Source organism: Podarcis vaucheri (genome assembly GCF_965113315.1).
Source record: "Podarcis vaucheri genome assembly, chromosome: 7".
In the NCBI taxonomy this organism is placed as follows: domain Eukaryota; kingdom Metazoa; phylum Chordata; class Lepidosauria; order Squamata; family Lacertidae; genus Podarcis; species Podarcis vaucheri.
This window is the reverse complement of record NC_138765.1, coordinates 32,796,836-32,820,614: the sequence shown is the minus strand read 5'-3', so window position 1 is coordinate 32,820,614 and position 23,779 is coordinate 32,796,836. Positions and strand designations below refer to the sequence as shown.

The 23,779-nt window shown below is 45.0% G+C and overlaps 1 protein-coding gene across 3 annotated transcripts in view; it reads left to right on the top strand.

Moving 5' to 3' along the window:
* DLGAP3 (DLG associated protein 3) overlaps positions 1-23,779 on the top strand; it is a 186,589-nt gene that overhangs the window by 140,433 nt on the left and 22,377 nt on the right. The window contains exons 3-6 of one of the 3 annotated variants that reach the window (XM_082233191.1): positions 6,511-6,633; positions 7,448-8,538; positions 21,533-21,738; positions 22,895-22,961. In XM_082233191.1, the coding sequence (XP_082089317.1) occupies positions 7,513-8,538; positions 21,533-21,738; positions 22,895-22,961 (1,299 nt within the window). In that variant the 5' untranslated portion in view covers positions 6,511-6,633; positions 7,448-7,512. Of the gene's footprint in view, positions 1-6,510; positions 6,634-7,447; positions 8,539-21,532; positions 21,739-22,846; positions 22,962-23,779 lie in introns of all 3 variants that reach the window. The other 2 variants (XM_082233189.1, XM_082233190.1) reach the window with 2 other exon arrangements.

Below are 23,779 nucleotides of genomic sequence, written 5' to 3'. Positions count from 1 at the left end.
TGAGAAGTCTGCAGGGCCACATTTGGCCCCCAGGCCTAAGGCTCCCCACCCCTGATAGGAATGCTAAGGAGTCTATTATGTAGGGCGAGCTTGCAGCCCTAGTATTGCCACTTGCCTTTCGATTCTTTTCCTAACGCCGCCATCACTTCTTCTGTAACCCCAAGAAGGCATAATTCTGCCAATACCTTTTCCCTGGTACAATTTACCTTTCCAGTTGCAATAGCAGTGCCAGGTAGCCTATGGCGCCCCTTCTTAATATGCTAACAAGATTGCTAATGATGCCTGTTAATTAGTCAAGCTACGCACGGAACGAAGTCATTTCCTCCTTGGAAGGAAGCTTTCTGAAGGGTCCTAATGAGGTTATAACAAATCCCTCGCATACTGCTTTGCACATAGACGACGTGGAAAATGCAACCCATGAGGTTGGCTCCAGCTTTTGGGGTGTCCTCTGGAAACATGGCTCAGAAGATCCCCTCTGCTGATGGGGGGACAGACAGTAAAGGTTTTTCCTCTGGTAAAACATGGTCCCAATTTCATCCAAAAGTTTGCTTTTTGAGCTAACTAATGAAAATTGAGATTGCTGGAATGACTATGGTAGCCATGAGTCAGGATTCACCTCCCTCACTGGAAACCCTGGAAGTTAAATTTCTGAAGGGGGGTTGCGTAAATCAGGTAGCCCATGTGGTGCCCTCCAAATGTCGCTGGACTCCAGCTCCCATCATCCTTTGAGCACTGGCCATGCTGGCTGGAGCAGATGGGCACTGTAGTCCAACAACCTCTGGAGGGCATCCCCTTGGCAACCCCTGGTGCAGATGAATCCCTAGTGCACATCCATGCACTGGAACACTAAAGCGCATTGCAGCACGCAGCCTGCTGTTTCACACACCGCAGCTGCTGAGATATAATTTCAACTGCTGATTACATAGGATAGTACAGTTGCATTTATAGATCTTCAACCATGAGCACAACTATTCTCTTTTGCTTTAGCATTAGTGCAGAGTGAATGAATAGAACATGGAACATTTGCAGCAGACCCGAAGCAGATGCTCCACCCAGAAAGGGCTGTGAAGAAATGTTAGTGGATGAATGTTCTATGCACAGCTGCAAGGAACTCTGGAGCACATCATCATCATCATCACCATAATTTTATTATTTATACCCCACCCATCTGGTTGGGTTTCCTCAGCCACTCTGGGTGACTCCCAACATAGGACTAAAAACAGAATAAAACTTCAAACATTAAAAACTTCCCTAAACAGGGCTGCCGTCAGATGTCTTCTAAAAGTCAGACAGTTGTTTATTTCCTTGACATCTGATGGGAGGGCGTTCCACAGAGCGGGTGCCACTACCAAGAAGGCCCTCTGCCTGGTTCCCTGTAACCTCACTTCTCGCAATGAGGGAACCGCCCAAAGGCCCTCAGAGCTGGACCTCAGCGTCTGGGCTGAACGGTGGAGGTTTGCACAGGGCAAAGGCAATTCTTGTTATGTTATGGATTCCATCACCGTTTGCTTTCTCCTTCTGAGAGGTCCAGTCAATTTTAGCAGCCAAGGTACCTTCCATGGAAGTCTGCTTTGGGATATTAGAGGTGACCTAGTTCAGCTGTTATCCCTCCAGGAAGTCCCAGACTCTGCTCAGGGTCAGCAACACTAAGTTTCAAATAACATTGTTTGGCCACCTCATTTAATTATACAGTCTCAACGCTTGCCTACTTTCTTATTCTCCCCCACTCTACAGAACTATAGAGGTCTATCATGCAGTGTCTCTGTCCACCTTCTTTTCCCCCAGACCACAGAATACTGGAGGGCCTGGCTTTTGCCTCCCCTGCTGTAAGGTATCTATCTTAAAGGACCATTGGTCATCCTGTCTTGAGATTATGGGAGCTGGAATCCAACAACCTCAGAAGGGCACCAGGGCCCTCCACCCCTGGTATAAACATTAATGGACCAGATTCCACTTCATTAGATGCATGAAACAATCCCAAATTATAGCTAAGAAATAGTGTCAAAGTTATCTTTTCCCTTCGCCCTCCCAGTCCCTTTTCCTTTTGTATCATTTCTTTGTAGATTATAAACCTAAGGGCGGAGTCTGTCTTGTTGATATTGATTTGGGAGCCACACTAGGAACCTTTTCTGGCTGATGTGTGGAGTAAAATGTCTTTGAGTGAATTAATTAATTAATTAATTAATAGAGAGAGAGAGAGAGAGAGAGAGAGAGAGAATGAGAGAGAGAGAGGAACCCAAGGATGTGTGTGTGTAGAGGAAGGTCAGAGGGAATAAAAAAGGACAGATAATTACACAAAAGCAAATAGCTACAACGGCAATTAGCAGGGCTGTCTTGGTGATAACAAAAAGTCCTGGCATTTGTTAATCTTTGAGGTATCACAAGACTCTTTGTTGATTTTGTTACAAGAGACTAACAACACAAATCTAACTTTGTCTATTGAGATATAAAGGTTAGGATTGAAGGCTAACATGGCACCACTCTGGAAATTCTAGCATTGGCAACCTAACTGACACACATCATGTGCTTTTAAAAAAAAGCATTATCTTGATTTAAGATGCAGATTTGAATCTTCTGATTGTAATTTGGCAGTTCCCTGTTGCAGTCTCCATTTGAAATTCTTTTGTTCAATAGCCACCTTAAGATCAGTTGCAGAATATCCTGGGGGCTGGAGATATTCCCTCACTGGCTTTTCCCTAATGCCATTTCCAATGTCAGATTCGTGCCCATTTTATTTTATTTTTAATTGTTTTGCAGTAGAAATTAGCCAGTTCGGCCTATGCAGAATGCAAAGCAGCTTTATAGGTAGATGAGAGTTTATAGCTCATGCTGGAAGTTGAGCAGGTAGATGAACCCCTGATGTTGTGGGTGTTTTGAGGTCCTTAATAGCATTGCATGAGTAGACATAGGGACCAAGGTTACATTAGCGGAATAAAGGTCTTTCCTAACAATGCTCAGCACCCTTAACAAGCTACAGTTCCCAGGATTCTTTGAAGAAGGCTTCCAGGGATGGGTGCCAGTGGTGGCATGACTAGAGCCACAAGAGGGCAGAGTAACTGATGCAACTCTTGCATCAGTACTGAAAGGTACTGAAGGCTACCTTTCAGTTAATGATGGAAGAGTCCAACGGCTCTGGTTTATCTCCGTTTCTCATTTTTCCCATCTCCACATCAGTTCTCCACATCAATTTGCAAATTCTTTTTCAGAAAAAGTTTTCCCAAAAGTTCATTAGCGTTATAATGTGAATTTCTCCTGAATCTACACATTTTTGCAAAGCAACTTTCTCCAGTATAAAGCATCTTTGTATGCTGTTTTCATGAACATATGCAATTTTATACACAATTTACCTAATATATACATGTTTGTGCACATTACTTGGCTGCATTATAAAATTAGGAGAAGCGCCGTTCTCAAAAGACAAATACGCTTCAATTTGCATATTGTTTCAGGAAGTGTGAATTAGATAGATTCATCTTTAAAGGTGAACTGAGCTGAATTTCTCCCTACTTCTTTATTCCAGCTGCACCACAGTCAGAGGCTTCTAGCCATAATGACTCTGCTCTGCCTCCACAGTCAGAGGCAATAACAGTGGCGTAGCGTGGGTTGTCAGCACCCGGGGCAAGGCAAGTAATTTGCGCCCCCTAACCCGTGGATTTGCGCCCCCTAACCCTAACCCCCAGATGTTGCACCCGGTGCGGCCGGTCCCCCCTGCACCCCCCACGCTACGCCACTGGGCAATAATGCTTCTGAATACCAGTTGCTGGAAGCCAAAGGCATCTGGTTGGCTGTTGTGAGAACAGGATGCTGGACAAGGTAGGCCATTGGCCTCTTCCAGCAGGCTCTCCTTGTATTCTTAGGGTTCTACACACACTTTTCTCCATCCAAGCAAGCAAGAGTCATTGTCACAGTTCAGGGACACATCCCAGCCAGACGAAAGCACTCAGGAAGGGCATGGAGCAGGGCAGAGGAGGGGCGTGGCTTGCAGAGAGTGCCATGGGCCAAACAAAAGAGGCCTAGGGGCCACATTCAGCCCCTGTGCCTGGGGGGGGGAACACCTGGTCTAGAATTGTAGTCAATGAAGGGAATTATTTCACTCCTCCATTTGTATTCAGTGATTCGAACAACCTTAAAAAGGCAGCCATCCAGCAAAGCTCAGGTGGACGCTGAAGAAAGATCTATTTGTCACCCAGAACTGTGGCTAAGTTCAGGGTCCCAATAAGACCCCGGCATGTGTGCATTACGCTTCATATTTGCTCCCAGCGCCTTGCCAAGACACCTCAGGACAATGGTGACAGAGAAACATCCTCCCAGCTTGAAATGTCGCACATTTTTGAAGATGTGGAGCTTTTTTGTGGGTGGCCTGAGTGCTTTGCCTTTGCCTGACAAGTGCCCTGGCATCCCAGCTGAACTGACAAGGCAGCCGTCATGCAGGTTTGAGGATGCCTCTTGCCGCAGTTGCTTCCCCTCCCGCTTTTTAATGCTGCAGTTTTATATTTATGAATAATTGAAGTGTGATTTGTGGCTTGCAAGAGCCTGGCTGCACGGCGCCCCCATAAATCTGCTCCAAGAATGGAGTGACCTTGTGCCTTTTCTCTCTCCCCTCTGCTTTTCTTTTCCTTTGGCCTCCTCTTTCCCCCCTCCTTACATTCATTCATCTATCCATCCATCCTTGCATTTTTTATGAATAGCTAAAAATGAATCCACACTTTAAAAAAAAAAAAGCAGGGGGAGTGATAACATGAAAAACTATCCACAGGGGCTTCTCAACTCCTGCCATAATGTTTTGTCCTGGAATGGGAAGGTGCACATATATCTCCTTCTCAAGCCTAGAGCAACCAGCTTTTGCATCCGAACTTACCAGCTTCCTCTGTAGGGTTGCCGACACTCAAGAGCCAGTACAGTGTAGTGGTTAAAGTGTCAGACTAGGATGTGGGAGACCAGAGTTCAAATCCCCTGTTAGGCATGAAGCTCACTGGGTGACCTTGGGCCATTCACAGACCCTCAGCCTGGCCTACTCACAGGGTTGTTGTCAGGATAAAATATGAGGGAAAGGAAATGAGAGCCAAGGACTCCTTGGAAGAATGGGAGGATATAAGCTGGCAATTGAATCCTAGGCTGAATGAAACCATTGGTCCATCTAGTTCAGTGGTTTCTACACTAACGGTTCTGTAGAATTTCAGACAAGGGTCTCTCCCAGACCTACCTTGCAGCATGGGTGTCTCAAAAACAAGTCATGCCAGGCTAATCTTATTTCCTTTTCTGATAGAGTTACAAGCTTGGTGGATCAGGGGAATGCTCTGGATGTAGCACATCTTGATTTACTGTTTTGCTGGTTTCAGGCTGTATTTTTGTTTTCATGATATTGTTTATTGTTTCAATGTTGTGCCCTGCTTAGAGGTTTTTAAAATATTAAGCAGCTTAGAATTTCTTTTAAATTATGAATAAACAAACCAGCTATATTCCAGCCATACTACACCTGACAGCACTATATCAGACTCTACCCCAAATACACCAGGTTCTACCCGCAGCCTGCTAGATTCCACCCCCAGCCCATCAATGCTCCGTCCTCATTCTCCCACATCCCACTCAGCCTTTGCCCTAGACCAGCTGGCTCCACCCATCATCCACCGGATTCTCCCCATGCAAACAGTTTGCCAGATGGAGCCTAGAACAACCCAATGTGCATTTATCTATATGTACAGAGGATGGGGGAGAAATCTGATGCCGTTTGTATTTAAAGTTGAACCCACACCATCTGCATTTTCCAAAACAATATGGAGACTGAAACAGCCATCTTCAAAATTTGCAGTTCGCTATATTCTCCAGCCAAGTAATGTGTACAAAAAAAATGCACATAGTGGCGTAAAGTGAGCATTGAAATGCATATGCAAGTAAAAAACAATATACACAATTGTGTATTGATTTATATATTATATATTGTATTTGGGGTAATTGCTTTGCAAAAATGTATATATTTGGCAAAATTGTACATATGTATATAAGGAGACATTCATCCCAAAATGCTGGTGAATTTTCATGAGAGCTTTTTAAAATTAAAACTGAGATGGAAATGTGGAGAACTGAAGGTTGGGAAACTGAGAGAAACTGAAAAGTGACAGATTTGCCCACCGCTAGGTTTGTGGTGGGTTGCTTTGCTTTGTTTTGTTATGGTGGGTGAAGATTCAAATGTACTTCTTCCCAACCTGCAGGAAAAGCTTCACCACTCAATTCTCCTGGTTGAAACTGAGAAATGTGCGATCAGCAGGGATCTGTTCTTTCACAGCTCAGGTTTTTTTGCCCCCTTTCCTTCCCTGATTCTTTGAAGTCTGGTTCCAGTTGCAAGCTGCAGTCACTTTTGAGTCAAAGTTTTGACTAAGAGCTAAGGGGGTGGGGAGGTCTCTCCAGTGGTGCTGAGCTTGATTGAAGTTCCTGCAGGTTGGATTGGTATGGATCTCCAATCCAGGTCTCCAATCGCTCCATGGCCTCTGCCTTCTCTCCATCTTGTTTCAGGTGCTGATCATCCAAGGAGGAGACAGATTTGGAAACCTTTGCTCAGGCTCACCTGCTTTTGCTTTTTGGATGCCTGTTCTTAAAAAAGGAAAGCCTGAATATGTGCCCCCACACTAGGGATAGGCAAGTAAATTTTGGTTCCTCTCTGTTTCTCACAACGTTTTAGTGCAAATTTATCTTAATCTACATATTTTTCTATGTAGTTTTGCCTAATATACACAGATTTGCAAAGCAGTTTCTCCTAGTAATGCATATGTAGTTTTCACTAACACATGCGTTTCCAGGCGCACATCATCAAAGTATATACAGTTTTGTAAATTACTTGGCTAGAGAACTGTATTCCAAAATCTGGGGAAATGGAAATCTTGTGTGTTGTTTCAAAAAATGTGAATCAGTTATGTTAGCCTTTAAATGCCAACATGGGGGCCTCCAGATGTTGTTGCACTCCAACAGCAGCCATACTATAGTCATATAGTATATGGCTATCCTACCCTGAACATTCCTGAACTCATCTGATCTCTGAAGCTAAGCAGGGTCAGGCCTGGTTAGTACCTGGATGGGAGATCACATCCTTGTCTCAGTAGAGAATGAGACTCGTAATCTCAGAGTCATGGGTTTGAACTCCACATTGGACAAAAAATTCCTGTATTGCAGGGGGCTAGACTAAATGACCCTCATGGTCCCTCTACAACTCTATTATTCTATTAGCATGTCCAGTGGCCAGGGACTATGGGAGGTGGAATACAAGAGCATATGGAGAGCATGTTGGCTAGCCCTGGTTTCCACCAGCAGGCAAAACATTTCCAGGTTTCAGAAAGAGATTTTTTTTTTCCAGCACCAGGGATTGAACCTGGCATCTTCTGCATGCAAGAAATGTATTCTACCACTGAGCTTCTGCTCTCCCCTCACCTGTTTTTGCTGGTATTTCTCTTGGTAGGTTCGTCTGCTGCCACCCCACCAATGGCAAGATGAGTAGGCCACGCGGCGCACGGTTATGACACCATGAAGAGTTACCATGGGGAGCGCAGCCAGTCACGAGAACACCCCTGCCACTGCGTCCCAGAGGCCTGCGACCAGCCGATGGAATACATCCACCATAGCCAGGAGTCTCGCCAGCCATACCTCCTCAGCCCCAGTGAGCCTTGTTCCCTGGACCACTACTGCCCATCGCGGGGCTCTGCCGAGGCCCCGCTCAGCCTAACGGAGCCCCTCTCAGCCGCCAGCAGCAGCAGCACCTTCCCTAGGATGCACCACACGCCGCAGCAGTACGACTCCTGCGACGAGTGCATGGCGGCCGCCCACCCTTCCGGCAAGATCAACCGGCTGCCCCCCACCCTCCTCGACCAGTTTGAGAAGCAGCTGCCCCTGCACCACGACGGCTTCCACACCTTGCAGTACCAGCGGGCCAGCAGCACGGAGCAGCCACGGAGCGAGAGCCCCAGCCGCATCCGCCACCTCGTCCACTCGGTCCAGAAGCTCTTTGCCAAGTCTCACTCCCTGGAGGCCCCCTCCAAGCGCGAGTACAACGGCACCAAGATGGAAGGCCGGGGGGGCGAGGGAGGGTACCACCACCACCACCCTCACCACCACCACCGCCAGTCGCGCCACGGCAAGCGCAGCAAGAGCAAGGACCGCAAGATGGACTCCTCTTCCTCCTCCTCCCGCCACCGGAACAAGATGATGGGCTGGTGGAGCTCCGACGACAACCTGGACAGCGACAGCAGCTACATGGTGTCCGGGAGGCAGCACGCCATCGACCAGGCCACCCAGTACTGCGTGGACACCCCTGAAAGTGCCTTCAGAGACTTGACCTTGAAGAGTCTGAAGAGCGGAGGTGGGGAGGGCAAGTGCTTGGCTTGCGCGGGAATGTCCATGTCCCTCGATGGCCAGACTCTCAAGCGGAGCTCCTGGCATACCATGACCGTCAGCCAAGCGCGGGAGGCCTACCCCAGCTCGGGAGGAGGCCCGGAGAAAGCCTTGATGCTCCAGGAGGCCAAGGCGAAGGACCGATCCTATCATTATCTTCAGGTAAGGAGGTGGGTAGAGGCTGCGCTGCTGTAGAGGAGGAGCAAGCTTTGTGTCTTCAGTTCCATTCCAAGGAGTGCCTTAGATACAGATATATAGATGTCTATACCTTGATCAGGAATGGGGATGTTTTTGGATTACAGTCCCCAGCATCCTTGGCTGTGCTGGCTGGGGCTGATGGGATGGGCTGTTCAGGCATGTAAAGCTGGGGCAGCGCTGCAAGATGTGCAGTAGTTAAAAGGAGCTTGATTCCTTGATCCAAGCATCATATGAGGAGCCCCCTTCCATGATTGCAAGTCAGTCCATCGTAGGTTTGATCATGGATTAAAAAGACAGAAAGCCCCTTCCTACTGACCAGGCCTGCAAAAAGAAAGGAAAGTGGGGGGGTGGGAGCCTTAGGCTTTTCGGATTCCCTGCCACGCTGTTTCCGAGGGCAAATGCCCATCTATCCAATGAATGGCCAGCCTGGATCACTTTCAAAGGCTGACGGTTTCTTCCCCAAGCTTAAGACTCCCCTCCTGCTGATTCCGAAAGCTCCCCCCCCCTTTGCCGTCTTGCTCTCTATTCCCTTTGCTCTCCTTTGCATTCCCATGATGCACTGCAGCTCCACCTTGATGTCAGTGATTAGAGAAATGTCAGGGCTATAATAGCCTCTGCCTGCAAAAAGAAGAAGAAGCACAAAGGCGGCTCTCTGTTTTAAAAGGCCCGAGGTTTCTGAGGAGCTGCTGCTTGCGTCAGCTTACCAAGGTGTCCGAAGACATCCGAGCATCGCGTTGCTCTTGCTAATAATGCCCAAACAAACAATTAAGATGAACCACCTTGCTCATCTCTCGGAGGGCGGTTTCTGCGCAGGCCTGATCAATGGGCTCCACACGCTAATGAGGAGGACAACCTGGGACAAGGCAGCCAGAGAAAACGGATGGGGGCCTGAAGGAGCCCTCCAGAATTAGTTGCTTATGAAAGCAGATGCATGAAACCTCTCCCCTTTGGCTCTTTTCTAAGTCTCCTACGGGCCAAGCATGTGGGGTGGTACCAGGTGGGGGGGAACCAGGTATACCCAACCAAGCATCTTGAGGGCTGGCCTAGGTTGAAGTGCAGGCCCACTAATATATTAGAAGGCAAGCTAAATTATTGTTGATGTTATTGCTGCTGTTATTATTAATATTATATCCCACCCTTCCTCCAAAGGAAACTGGGATGGGAAACATGCCAGTGCTAAAACAAGACAACTAAAATGTCTCAAAACAGTTTAAAAACTACGTACCTCCTAACAAACAGGTCCAACCCATCCTGTTTCTACCTTAATCAGCTAGTTATAAAAGTGAATCTACATGGAAATGTCTATTTAAATGCCTATTTTATCACATATAAATATATATTTTATCTAACTATTCACATTTCAAAAATGTTTTATCTTAAAATATATTTCCCCACACATTTGAATAGTGGTGTAACAATAAAACTGCTAGCACATTTGCAAAGCTAAGCAGGGTCCACTATGGTTTCAACTTGAATGGGAGACCATGTGGTGAGATTCCTGCATTGACTCTCAGGGTCCCTTCCAACTCTGCAGTTCTATGATTCTCTGTTTCTTGAACTGAATACTGTATCACAAAATTCTGAGAGGTGCAACATATGAAGGATAATTTCATTCTGAACTGTGCATTCATTCAGGAGGTGTGGGTCAGGTCAGCTTGCTTTGGAATCCACAGAATTCCACAAAAGTCGATGGCTGAATTGCACATTGACTTGGAACGATTAGCCACACCTTGAGCTTTAGGGTGCTGGACTCTTTGTTCTCTATCAAAGGGCAGTAAGCTGCCTTAGGGGGCACAGGACAGAACATGTCCAACACAAAGGGCAATGTCTGGGCACCGCTACCACCACTGACACACACTCTCTGGTTCTGCCACCTGAGGTCACCTCCTCACTCTGCCTACTAGTAGGGCCGACCCGGTCTAAAGGTTTTGCCGGAGGCATTAAGAAAGGTGAATTTGGTGGGTGCTCTTGTACCTAGGGGCCTTGTAAAGCTGTTGCCCTCCTCCCTAGGAACCAAGGTTCCTGAAATGCTAAAGAGGTAAGGACAGGTCTGGTGCATTGTGTGGTTAACCCAGCAGTATTCCTCTTAGTCAAGGGCTTGAGAATAATTTTGCCTAATTTCCTGGACTGAGTTCCCAGTTTTTGCCTTTTGTTCCTCGGATCTCTTGTTCATATTCCTGGCTGGATGCGCAGAGTGAGTGTTGGCGCTCATTTGGCTAGGAGGCTGACAGAAGCAGAGACGAAACTTGGCATAGCTGCACACTACTGGTGGATGTGCTTGATCCTGGTGGAAAATTAAGCAAGAATCTGACCCCAGCTCAAAACGCAGCCAGATTCCAGAATCTCACTCCAATTCCTTGCTTCTGGAGCCTCACATATATTTTGATCTCTGCCCTGACTCTTCCCAAAGCTCAAGGCGGCTATCCATGATTTAATACAAATGAAATATTGTTCAAGCAGTAGGCCCAGTTCACTGTACAGATAAAATGTAGAAAATAAAATGACCCCCACAAAAACCCACGCTTGCTTAGATCCAACTGTTAACAACCAGAACCTCTTACAGTTAGGACTGTGCAAGTAATTAAAGTTTTTATTTGCTTGCTTGCTTATTTGTTTGCTAGCAGGGTTGTAAGTAAGAAGATGGGCAGGTGGGGGGGCTTTGATTCAGGTGGCATTGAAAGCAAACTTACCTAATTCACACTTTCCAAAACAAGATGTGAGTCAAAAGTCAGCCATCCTTCAAAATTCTCACACCTCTGAAATTTGCAGTGCAGTTCTCCAGCCAAGTAATGTGCATAAACATACACGTACAAGCATTGATCAAAATGCATGTATTAGTGAAAAGAACATATACGAATATTAGTGGAAATTGTTTCGCAAAATTCTATTAGGCAAAAGGTATATCAATGTATATTAATGCAAAAAATGCATTAAAAATGTGCATTTTAGGAGAAATTACTCTGGTATGCTAATGAATTTTTATGATGATTTTAAAACACAAACACACACACACACACCCCTCTTGGTGGAGAAATGTAAATAACTTAAGACAAAATAAATGAGAAGCTGGGAGAACCTTAAACTGACAGATTTGCCCATTCCCTATCCTCTGCCTTTTTCCTCGATCCAACCAGGCTGCCTTGTGCAGCTAGGGTTGTGGTTTGCTTCTCTTTTGCAATCTGCCTGCCTCAGTCCCTGGCTTCCTCCTGCATCCCCCCCCTCCTCCTCCTGTCTTCCTCTTTAACATGCACCTCACAGACTTTTGCAGAGGTCCCTGGCCTGCCGGCCTTCAGCCTGCATCATCAGGGCATCCCCCTTCCCTAGCACACACCTGGATGGCTAGATGGCTTGAATGAGCCTAGCAGCTGCTGCAGCTGCTGCATCGCCGCCCTCCCTTCTTTCTCCCGGTTTGCTTCCTATTATAAAACATTTAAAGGTATTTCAATATTAAAGCTGCTGCTGGAAGGAACCAGGACTCTTCACCCCGGATGCTGTTTGATGAACTGTGATTGAAAACTATACATATATCCCCTCATGGAGCTGGGATATTCAAGTTACATCATGATGATGATGACATGTATTTGTCACTTTTTAAACCAAAGTGTCTCAAAGCAACTTACAGGATAAAAATAGAAATGATTAATATTACTATTTATTAAATTTGTTGGTCACTTTATCTTGCCCAATGTAATCCAAAGCGACTTAGAACTGAATAAATGAACAAAAATCCCACATAGATGCATTAAAACCAAGCTGGGGTGTGGATTAACAAGGAGCATTGAAACCAAATACAAAAACAACAATAAAGTAAAATCTAATGTGCTCATATGCACACACACTGGGGGCTGCAGCCTTGCTCTCTCCACTGGTAGATTCCACTGCGCTTCCCACCCCATGCAACTACTAAGTTTTCAACCCCTGTTTTCACCTTCACCCCTGTGGCCATGCCTTCCCCCTATATTTGTTTGCTTCAATCATCTGACAGGAGACTCCTGGGTGGGCTCTCAATTTGCATATCTAGTCCTTTCTGTGACTTGCTGCTTAAGGAGGACACCAAATCCTGAAACTAGCCCTCCTGGGCACACAGACCCACCACGTGATACACACACACAGGGACGCAGGTGGTGCTGTGGTCTAAACCACTAAGGGTCTTGGGCTTGCCAATCAGAAGATTGGCGGTTCGAATCCCCACAACGGGGTGAGCTCCTGTTGCTCAGTCCCAGCTCCTGCCAACCTAACAGTTCAAAAGCATGCCAGTGCAAGTAGATAAATAGGTACCACTGCGGCAGGAAGGTAAACGGTGTTTCCATACACTCTGGTTTCCGTCACTGTGTTCCGTTGCACCAGAAGCGGTTTAGTCATGCTGGCCACATGACCCAGAAAGCTCTCTGTGGACAAACGTCGGCTCCCTCAGCCTGAAAGTGAATTGAGCGCCACAACCCCATAGTCGCCTTTGACTGGACTTAACCGTGCAGAAGTCCTTTACCTTTTTATCTAACACACACACAGCTATTTTGGAGCTGCTTCTATGATCTTCTAGCATGTGGCTACTGTAGCTGTGTAAATATGCATTTATTTATTTAAAAGCATTCCTAAACCACTTAATATTTTAAAAATCTCTAAGCAGTGTACACTGTGTACAATATAAAAACACTATGCGTGAAACAAAATACAACCTAAAACCAATGGAGCCATGTAAGAGCAAGTAAAGAAGTAATTCAAAGGGTTCGTACAAATAATTCAGGGTTCAATCTTATGGGTCAGAGAATGTCTGAGCAAAAAGATGCATATTTTCAAGATATTGTGTGAAGCAGCTGGTAGCTACTGCTTCACCTATGGTAGGGGGAAAGGCATTCCACATAACAGGGTCAACAGCAAAGAATGCCCGATTTTGTGGCCACCACCCTATGGTATTCTGTAGAGCGCAATGTCACAAGTAGACGTTCTCCAGTTGGCTTACGTGATCAGAGTCAGGCAGTTTTTCATGCCTGAGATACAAGGCCAAAGCTTCCCTTTAGGTAGAGTGAAATCATCCCCTCAGGTGGCAAATGCTGTGGACAGTGGGGTCAGTACCCCAACTATGATCCTTTGCTGGGAAGTCAAAGCTGTGTGTTCCATGTGGGCTGTCTTGCACCGTCCCAGTCAATCTTTGCCAACCTGCCTTCCTCTAGATGGTGTTGGACTACATCTCCCATCAGCCCCAGCAAGCACAGCTGTGTTGGCTGGGAGTAGTAGTCCAATGAAAGAAGCAATTAAAATGCAATTGACAATCACAGCACGTTACAAATGCTGCAGCCAACAGAAAAATCATTAAGCAGTCTGCCAAGACCTTTCACAATTTGCAAGTGGTCCGTGGAGGGCAGGGAGACGTTTGGGAACCACAGTCCTAATAAACACATTTTGTATACAATTTGGTGTAATATACAAAATTTTGCCATCCATTCCCCTAATATAATGTAGTTGTATGCTATTTCCATTGATATACAGTATGCATTTCTGTGCACATTCTGTTCTGCCAGAGAACTGCATTGCAAAATTCAGACAAGTGTGAATTTAGTAGGATATTTGTGTTTCCGTTCATGTATTGTTTTCAGAAGTGTGAATTTCTCCAAATCCCCTCCCACTTATTCACCAAATAACCTGTTCTCTCTCAATATGACAGAGGAGAACGCAGCAAGATGACTGGTGAGTTACTGAGTCTCTAGGGCCTTGTGTTATCATTAGCTAAGACCACAGCCCAACATTTCTCAATACTATTTGCAAGATCATATCCTGACAACAACAAGCATTACTCTGCTTGAACCAAACATCACTTTTATTTATTTATCCTACGGTATTTCTACCCATTCCGCAGCTGCGAAAACCTCCTAAAAATCAAAACATGACACAGTGGTTGGGAGGAGGAAAGCAAATTCACATATTAGTTCTTCATTTTTAAAAAGTTATTATTGTTGTTATAGATATTTATTAATTGCCTTCCAGATAGATAGTTATATCAAGGCAATGTACAAAAATGAGTGAAACTTAGTTGGATATAACCCATTATATTTAGTACATTGCCTTGATAGTCTAACTTAGTCATGTTCATTAATTTCAATAGGCCTGCTCTGAGCAATAAAAACAACTTTAAAAAACCCAATTAGGAACAACACAGAAAGCAACAGAATATGCATTTTTAAAATAATATGAAAGGGACACTGCTGGCAGAGGCCTATTCATCCAGCTGGGAAAGCTTGTCAGGAAAATAATGTCTTCATTCCCCGCCAGACAAAGTTCTTAGAAGTGTTCTTACCAGTTTCCCACACAACATTATTTCTCCCAGCTGGATAAAGTAAACAGCCCCATTCATAGAGAAGGAAATTCAAAGGTTTGGTTAGTAGGTCGCTTTTGTTTCAGTGAGGCACAAGTTACTCAGGCCTTGTTTGTATGCATATACAGTGGTACCTCGGGTTACATATGCTTCAGGTTACATATGCTTCAGCTTACAGACTCCGCTAACCCAGAAATAGTTCTTCAGGTTAAGAACTTTGCTTCAGGATAAGAACAGAAATCTTGCTCCGGCGGCGCGGCAGCAGCAGGAGGCCCCATTAGCTAAAGTGGTGCTTCAGGTTAAGAACAGTTTCAGCTTAAGAACGGACCTGCAGAACGAATTAAGTACTTAACCCGAGGTACCACTGTATCACAGTTGGAAGGGACCACGAGGGTCATCTAGTCCAATGTCATGCAATGCAATAATCTTTCACCCAATGTGGGGCTCAGATCCATGACTCTGAGATTAAGAGTCTCCTGCTCTACCGACTGAGCTACTTCTAACCTTTTCCAAGCAGATGTGGTCTGGTTGTTTTGGACTACAATTCCCATCCTGCTGGCGGGAGTGATGGGAGTTGCAGTCCAAAACATCTGAAGATGACTAAATCCACAGTAAAGTTTTGCTTGATGTGAAACTCTGGTCAGGCCTGAGTGTCCCATTTCCCAGCATTCTCCAATCACAGGGCTCTGCTCACACTAGAAAACTAGTTCAGTAGAAACAGCCAATCCCAGCCCTCAAGCCTGAGATTTAAGGCTCCAGTTAACTGGGGGGGGGGGCATGCCAAGCTTGGGACAACAAAGACTGGAGACCACCCTCCACAGCCCGTGGCACTAGTCAAAGTCCTGCCTAAGGACCCCCCCATCTCCGTCAGCCTGGACATATCAAAACTTATCCTGCTCCTTCTGTTTACATCCTCCTGCTCCCAGACATGATCCAAACTCCCCCCTTACCCCCAGCTTAGAGGCTTACTCAGCCAGCCAGCTCCATGACGGGCTTGTTCTTTTTTAATTAAAAGCTAATTAACTCTTCTCGCTCTCCCTCTCTGTGTGTGTTTTTTCCCCAGGGGGAAGGAGAGATTGAATGACACTTGACTTGATTGCCCATCCAGAGTGAGGGGCTGGAGGGAGGGGCTGCTGTATAGGGAACACTCCGCCCATCCCATCCTCGCTTTGGCTGTCCCCGTCTCAGCCCACTGCAGCAGGGGGGTGGGCCCAAGGATGAAAAGAAACATCCCTTGATGTTTCCTGGGAGAAAGAGACAAAGAGGCAACTGTGTCTGTTCTGGCCTCTTGCTCCCATCTACCTGTTTTGCCCTCCTCCCGATAGCCCAAGGGATGCCAACTCGTCACCGGAAACTGGTAAGGGTGTCATCGGTGCAGACAGATGTTTGCCTGTCTGCTTTGCTGCTCTGGTTATGGGTGGGATTTCATCTGCTGGAGAAGCCATGAGGTGAGGATTTCTGGATGGGAGAAAGCCCTGCCTCCCAGTGTGGGAGCCAGTGTGGTGTAGTGGTTAAGAGCGGTAGTCACTGGGTAACCGGGTTCGTGTCTCCGCTCCTTCACATGCAGCTGCTGGGTGACCTTGGGCCAGTCACACTTCTTTGAAGTCTCTCAGCCCCACTCACCTCACAGAGTGTTTGTTGTGGGGGAGGAAGGGAAAGGAGAATGTTAGCCGCTTTGAGACTCCTGAAGGGGAGTGAAAGGCGGGATATCAAATCCAAACTCCTCTTCTTCTTCTTCTTCTTCTTCTTCTTCTTCTTCTTCTTCTTCTTCTTCTTCTTTCTGGAGCAGACATGCTTCCATGGGGTGGGAAATGTAATAACTTGGTCTGGGGAAAGTCCATCACATCTGGAGAGTCTTGAACTGAAGGGTAGGCAAGGTTCAAGCTCTGTTGCCAACCTGGCAACCTCCAAATATTTTTGAACTATAACTTCCATCAGCTGAAGGGCACCAAGTTGTCAAAGGATGCTCTAGAGAACTATGATGTATAGGTCAGGTTGTGTCTACAAGTAGGCAGCTTCCAGCTTTCTGGGGGCTAAGAAGCCAGCTTTGGTTGCCTCTAGCCAAAGAGCTCTGTTAGCTGCAAGATCTTGATGAGTCCATGTTTTGGGAATTTGGAGTTGCATATGGAAATGTGGTGATAACTTCAGCGGCTAACCTAATTGCCGAACTGGGCAGGGTATCAGCAGTTCCATCAATGGATCCCCTGGCTTTTTAGAAAAATTATAAACAGCTACTTGGGGGGTGGGGTGCAAGTTGGATCCGAGCCACTGAAGTAGGGGGACTAATGCATTTCCCCAGACTGTTTCCCCAGTTTAACTCTTCCATGTGAGTGGCCCTCCCAAAAAAAGCTTAGATCAGCTGTGGAGGTAGAAAGAGCTCAGTTGTATTTTACCTGTATTTTCACCTTTGCTGGCTAATTGAAGTTTGGGTGATTAGAATTAGAATTTATATACTGCCCTATACCCGCAAGTCTCAGGGTGGTTCGCAGGATAAAATCAAAGTATAAAACCACCAAGCACATAATCAAAATAAAAGCAGCAACAACCCAATAACCCTCCCCCAGTGCTATGTACATGATTTATTCTGCGTGTGTTCTTTTTCAGCTGGAATTCACCAGAACTGAGTATCGGCACCTCTTTAGTGCATTTGGGGCAAGCTTTATAAAAAGTTTTTTAAAAGCTCACATATGATTTGGCTGTAGGAGACAATTGCTTTAAGTGTATGAAGCCAAATATGGCACATAGGACAACCAATTTCACGCATGTATCTTATTCATCCTTCTCAGTATGGGCTCCTGAAAGCTGTAGTCCATAACACCTGGCGGCCACCAGGTTGAAGAAGGCTAGTTTAATGTATTTCAGTACCAACATTTTATCACCCCAAAAGAGAACTTAGCAGTTGTACACATCTCTTATTTAATTTGTAAATCTTAATAAAAATATTGATATCTTCTAAGAACACTTAGCTTAATGTATTTTGGGATATAGGAACTCAGAGGAACACTCTGAACATCAGGTCAGATCAAGTTTGCACACACCTGTAGATCCCTTGATTTGACATCACCACCTGATGGCTGATGGCTGAATGTGTGAATGGGCTCTGATGAAAAATGTATGTCTTCTTGAAATGACGTCTAAGAGTGCAGTTCACTCTCAGATAAGTATCTTTCAGTTGCAGCCTCCTGCAACTATGTTAGCCAGGATCAACCCCATAAATTAAACAATGGGTCAACAGTTGATTAGCAGTGGATTTGGCTGCTGTTTGGCTGCAGAAGATCACTTTTTTCTGAACTCGTACAATATATAAATACCCACATTTCTTTATGTAAAATGTTTTGCTTAAAGCTCAGGGATAGAACTTTGAGTGGACTCTGTTGCTGTTGTTTTAAAAATCCAACTTCCTTTTAGATGTGAGTATTTTCCCTTGTGAATATTTTTAAGTAAAAAGAGCAATATTCATTTTGACATTTCACATGAAGATAGAAAGCAGCAGAGTCTGGAGAAGATGTTTTCAGAAGCAAGGGAATAAGGGTTGTATCCATCCACTGTAGCACTAAGTCAAAGTCTCTTGGCAGCTTACTTCTTCCACTAGCAAAATGTTTTTGCTGCAGGAGAACATTGTTGCACAAGGAAATGCATAAGCAGGTTGCTGGTAACTTTGTTGCACTATAGATTTCACAATCTGTCGTGCAACAGATTTCGCCTTGTGCAACTGTTGCAATGAATTTGTCTGCTGTACAACATTAAAACTCACCCATGTGCCAACACAAAAGCCCTTGGCACCAGCAAACAGAGAACATAAGATACACACACCAAAGAAAAAAGCCCACAGAAGAAGAAAATAGCTGAGCACATTTCTATCTTATGATGCATAAAAAACACATCCATTCTATGCAGATAAACCAGTTTATGATTTATTGATATGGCTTCCTTTCAGCATGAAGGGTTGGTGGGAGTCATAGGACAGCAACACATGGAGGGCAGTGGGTTTCCCATTGGTATTGAGGTGTAATAAGTTCAGAAAACAAGGTTTACTAGGACCCTGAGGTCCAGCAACCTGGAGCCAGGTGCAGAATAGTGACTTTGGAGTGGAGCCAGACCCAAAACATTACTTTGGGGTGGATCCAATTACAGACTGCATCCCAGGAGCCATGCACTGAGATGATCTGCATCTGCAAACCTGAGCCTACATCTGGGCTGCTACAGATCAGCAATTCTAACATATAAATCTAAAACAGGTTAGCAGAATTGAGCAAAGACCTGGTCGAAAGCAATTGAACAGCCCTTACAAGCAAGGAATACAGACACCGCGAGAGAAGTAATTAGCACAAGTCCAATCATGGCAGAGATCTATTCCTTTTTTGCTTGCAGTTTCAGAAACAGAGGAAGTTACTTTACACCGAGTCAGACCATTGGCCCAGCTACCTCAGCACTGTCTACATTTACTAACAGTGGCTCTCCAGGGTTTCGGAGAGGGTGTCTCTCCCAGCCCTAACTAATTCCTGGGACCTTCTGCATGCAATGCATGTCCTCTGTCACTGTGCTTTGGCTCTTCCATATTTTACTTACTATTGTTAAATTATTGAAAATCAGAACCTGTAGCAAACTACAAACCACCCAGGGACCTAACATTAGATCTCAGTGTATTTGTAGCAGGCAGGCAGTTTCTTTTTTCTTTTTTCTTTTTTAAGATATTTATTGAGATTTTCAAAAAAGTTACCAAATATAAAAGAAAAAAGGAAAAAAGAAAAAAATACAAAATAAAAATAGTTAAATTCAGTCTTTCCATCACAATTCAGTCTTTCCATCACATATTTTCATTTGCTTATTTCCCGGACCTCCTCACGCCTCCCTTTTCTGTATTCCAATTCAAATTTTTAATTCAGCAAATCCCTCCCCTCTTCAATCATCTTAATCTTCAATTTTAAAATATTATAACATTAAGTTTTTACCTGTTAATAACCACTTTCTCGTATTCTCTTATAACATTACAGCTAAAGACCACTTAGTTTCTATCCAGCATCATTCTAACATTCATTAATTTTACAATATTTCTGAAGATAGTCTTTAAATTTCTTCCAATCTTCTTCCACCGATTCTTCTCCCTGGTCTCGGATTCTGTCAGTCATTTCCGCCAGTTCCATATAGTCCATCACCTTCATCTGCCATTCTTCCAGGGTGGGTAGATCTTGTGTTTTCCAATACTTTGCAATAAGTATTCTTGCTGCTGTTGTGGCATACATAAAAAAAGTTCTGTCTTTCTTTGGCACCAATTGGCCGACTATGCCCAGGAGAAAGGCCTCTGGTTTCTTCAAGAAGGTATATTTAAATACCTTTTTCAGTTCATTATATATCATCTCCCAGAAAGCCTTAATCCTTGGGCACGTCCACCAAAGGTGAAAGAATGTACCTTCAGTTTCTCTACATTTCCAACATTTATTATCAGGCAGATGATAGATTTTTGCAAGCTTGACTGGTGTCATGTACCACCTGTATATCATTTTCATAATATTCTCTCTTAGGGCATTACATGCCGTAAATGTCATACCTGTGGTCCACAACTGTTCCCAGTCAGCAAACATAATTTTATGTCCAACATCTTGTGCCCATTTAATCATAGCAGATTTGACTGTTTCATCCTGAGTATTCCATTTCAACAGCAAGTTATACATCTTTGACAAAATCTTAGTTTTAGGTTCTAACAGTTCTGTTTCTAGTTTTGATTTTTCCACCTGGAAGCCAATTTTATTGTCCAAGTTATATGCCTCCATTATCTGATAGTAATGTAGCCAGTCTCACACTTTATCTTTTAATTTCTCAAAACTCTGCAATTTCAATTTGTCTCCTTCTTGTTCCAAAATTTCCCAATATTTTGGCCATTTAGCCTTCATATTAAGTTTTTTTTTCTGAGCCTTCGCCTCCATTGGTGATAGCCACCTTGGGGTTTTGTTTTCAAGTAAGTCTTTATATCTTGTCCAAACATTAAACAATGCTCTTCTGACAATATGGTTTTTGAATGCTTTATGTGCTTTAACCTTGTCATACCACAAGTATGCATGCCACCCAAAAACATTGTTAAAGCCTTCCAAATCCAAAATGTCTGTGTTCTCAATTTCTTTACAAAATGTCTGTGTTCTCAGTTTCTTTACAGACAGCTTATGAGAGCCATAACCTTTGCATCCCTTAGCAGTCTCCAGTGGAGATGTCAGAGAGCTTCAGGGCATCTAACCTACTTTTCCCCCCAACCCCTCATCTTTCCCTGGGAACTGTAGTTTGAAGAGGCTTATCGATCACTGGCAGAAAATCCTCACCAAGCTACAAAGAGTCCCTGTCAGTGATAAAGAGGGTATAAATAAATAAATAACGGTGATTATTATTACAGTTAAGGGTTTTTAAAACCAATACAAGTTTGTTGTGTAGAGCTGACTCCTAAGCCAAACAGAGTGCTATCGTTCTCACAGGGATGTTTGAGCAGGTTGGTAGAAGAACATTATCGAGATGCAATCATTCCCTCAAATGCTATAACTGCATCCTTGGGGCTGTCATAAATTGTCACCAACATCTTCTGTGGAACTTCCTATTAACCTCAAAGTATCCAGCATAAGTGCACACAAGACACACACTGCACAAAATTTCTTTTTCCTTCAGGTACCCCAAGATGATTGGGGAGGATATCCAGCATCAGGGAAGGATGGAGAGATACCCTGTCGACGGATGCGGAGTGGCAGCTATATCAAGGCCATGGGAGACGATGACAGTGGGGACTCGGATACCAGCACCAAGGTGTCTCCCAAGGGGGTGACCCGGCGTGAGGGGTACCGCCGTTCCTCCAGTGTAGATCAGGCCAGAACCAAGTAAGAAACTGAGAACAGGGCATTTCTCATATAACCACACAGGGGGGGGGATGCTCAGCACAGGGAACAAAAAATATATGGATTTTTTAGTGGGTGGCAACTGATAAGTAAGGTGAGATGCCTTGACCATGAGCAGGAGCCCGTGCATAGAAGGGATGCTTAGGCAAGAGGCATGTAGGGCCAGACTGGAGTTTCAGGACCTTGGAGAACACCAAGCACTGCAGTTGCACAAATGAGAAACTGGCCTTCTATCTCCTTTGGACCAAACCACACCCTTCTAGGCTTGACTCCTTTCCTAAAGGGTGGAGTATCTTCAGTGGGTAGTTCTGGAAACTTAGCTTTTCATCACCTTGCAATCAACTCCCACTTTATTCATTGTCAGTGCTGGGCAGGAGTCAGTGGGAAGCATCCGGCCCCTGCTGTAAAGGGGCCCAGTTTCTTGGAAGAACCTGGCTCATAGTGGACTCAGTTTGGTGGGGTGGGCAACCTCAGGCACAAGGGGCTCTTGGCTAGGCTTAGTGCCAAGCTCAGCACCTCTTTCTGATCCAGCTGGCTCTTCCTCCTTTGATACAGTCCTCACACCTGCTCAGGATCCATGACAAAGGATGGGGGCTGTCATATAAAGCTTCTACCCATCCATTTTTGTGTTTCTTTAAAACTATGCTCCACACCAGCTGAGAAACCTTTTTTCAGCCCAAGGACCACATTTTCTTGTAGGAAACTTTCCAAGGATCACATACCAGGGATGAGTGAGCAGACCAAAAATATACAGTTTACCTTTCTGCACTTGTCTGGCTTCCAGACATCCCTCTCTGACCTCCATCAGGCAAGCAACAGACATTCCAACCTGGGGAAAGAAAGAAAAAATGAGATGTGAAGCAGAATTGTTGAGGGTGTGGCTTGTGGAGAATTCCAAGGGCCCAATAGAGGGACTTGGAGGGCTGCCTTTGGCTTTGGGGCCTGAAGTTCCCCACCCCTATCTGATAGGATAAGGGCAGAAAGCTTGCAAAGTCAAACCCAGCCAGCCCTGAGTCATTTTCCATCTGCTCTGATCATGTCATGTTTTGGGTTTTGTTCAGAAACCTTTCTTCCCCATGTCTCTCATTAGGTTTGCAAGTAGGCACTATTCTGACTCATATATCTGTAACTGTCCCAGCTGCTGCACGTCACCCCGAATCCGGCCACGGGGACAAGGGTATGGACGTTCCTTTACCACTGGGCAGGTGAGGTGATTTGTTCTTTAGCTCTTGCCTTACAGGAAGGAGACTAGGTAGAGATGGGTGGGGAATCTATGGCCTTCCTGCCACAGGACTCTGGCTCCCATCAACTCCAGCTGGCCCTGGCTAGTGTTCAGGGATGGTGGGAACTGGATGTGAAAATCTGGAAGGCACCAGACTGAGCAAGGCTGCACTTCACCATACTGGATTTTTCAAACATCTGGATTTGAAAGCCACCTTAAGGGTGTTGACCCTCCAGATGATGCTCAAATCCAAATATCATCAGCCCCAGCCAGCATGTCCAATAATGAGGCATGGTGTGAGCTGGAGTACAGCATCACCTGGAGAGCCACAGGTTTCCTACCCTGGGGTACAAGAATTGGAGAGTGGAGGGGGAAACTGACATCTGTGTAAATTGGGCCATGTGTCTTCAATTGTGGGGCACCTTCTTTGGACTGTCAATATTTCAATGCCACCACAATCAGTCAGTTTGAAATATCAAGTGTCCACCTGAATCCCCAAGTGAGGATTTTTTTTCCCTTCCAGAAGTGTGGGTGCAGAGGAGGATAGGATTTTGTGGGGAAATAATGAGTTATATAAAAAAATGAATTTGCTTGCATATCTTTGTCTTGTAGAGAACCTGGAGTATTACACTGGAGAGCAAATGTCATTCCTCCAGGAGATCCTCTAATCAGATATTTTTTTATAAAAAAGGGGCGGAGAATATTCTTCCTTTGTGTAGCTTGAAATTAATGCTCACTCACACTCACAGAGTTGTATCTAAAGTGGTGCTAAGTAAGTCATTCCACCAGGATTTAAGCTAG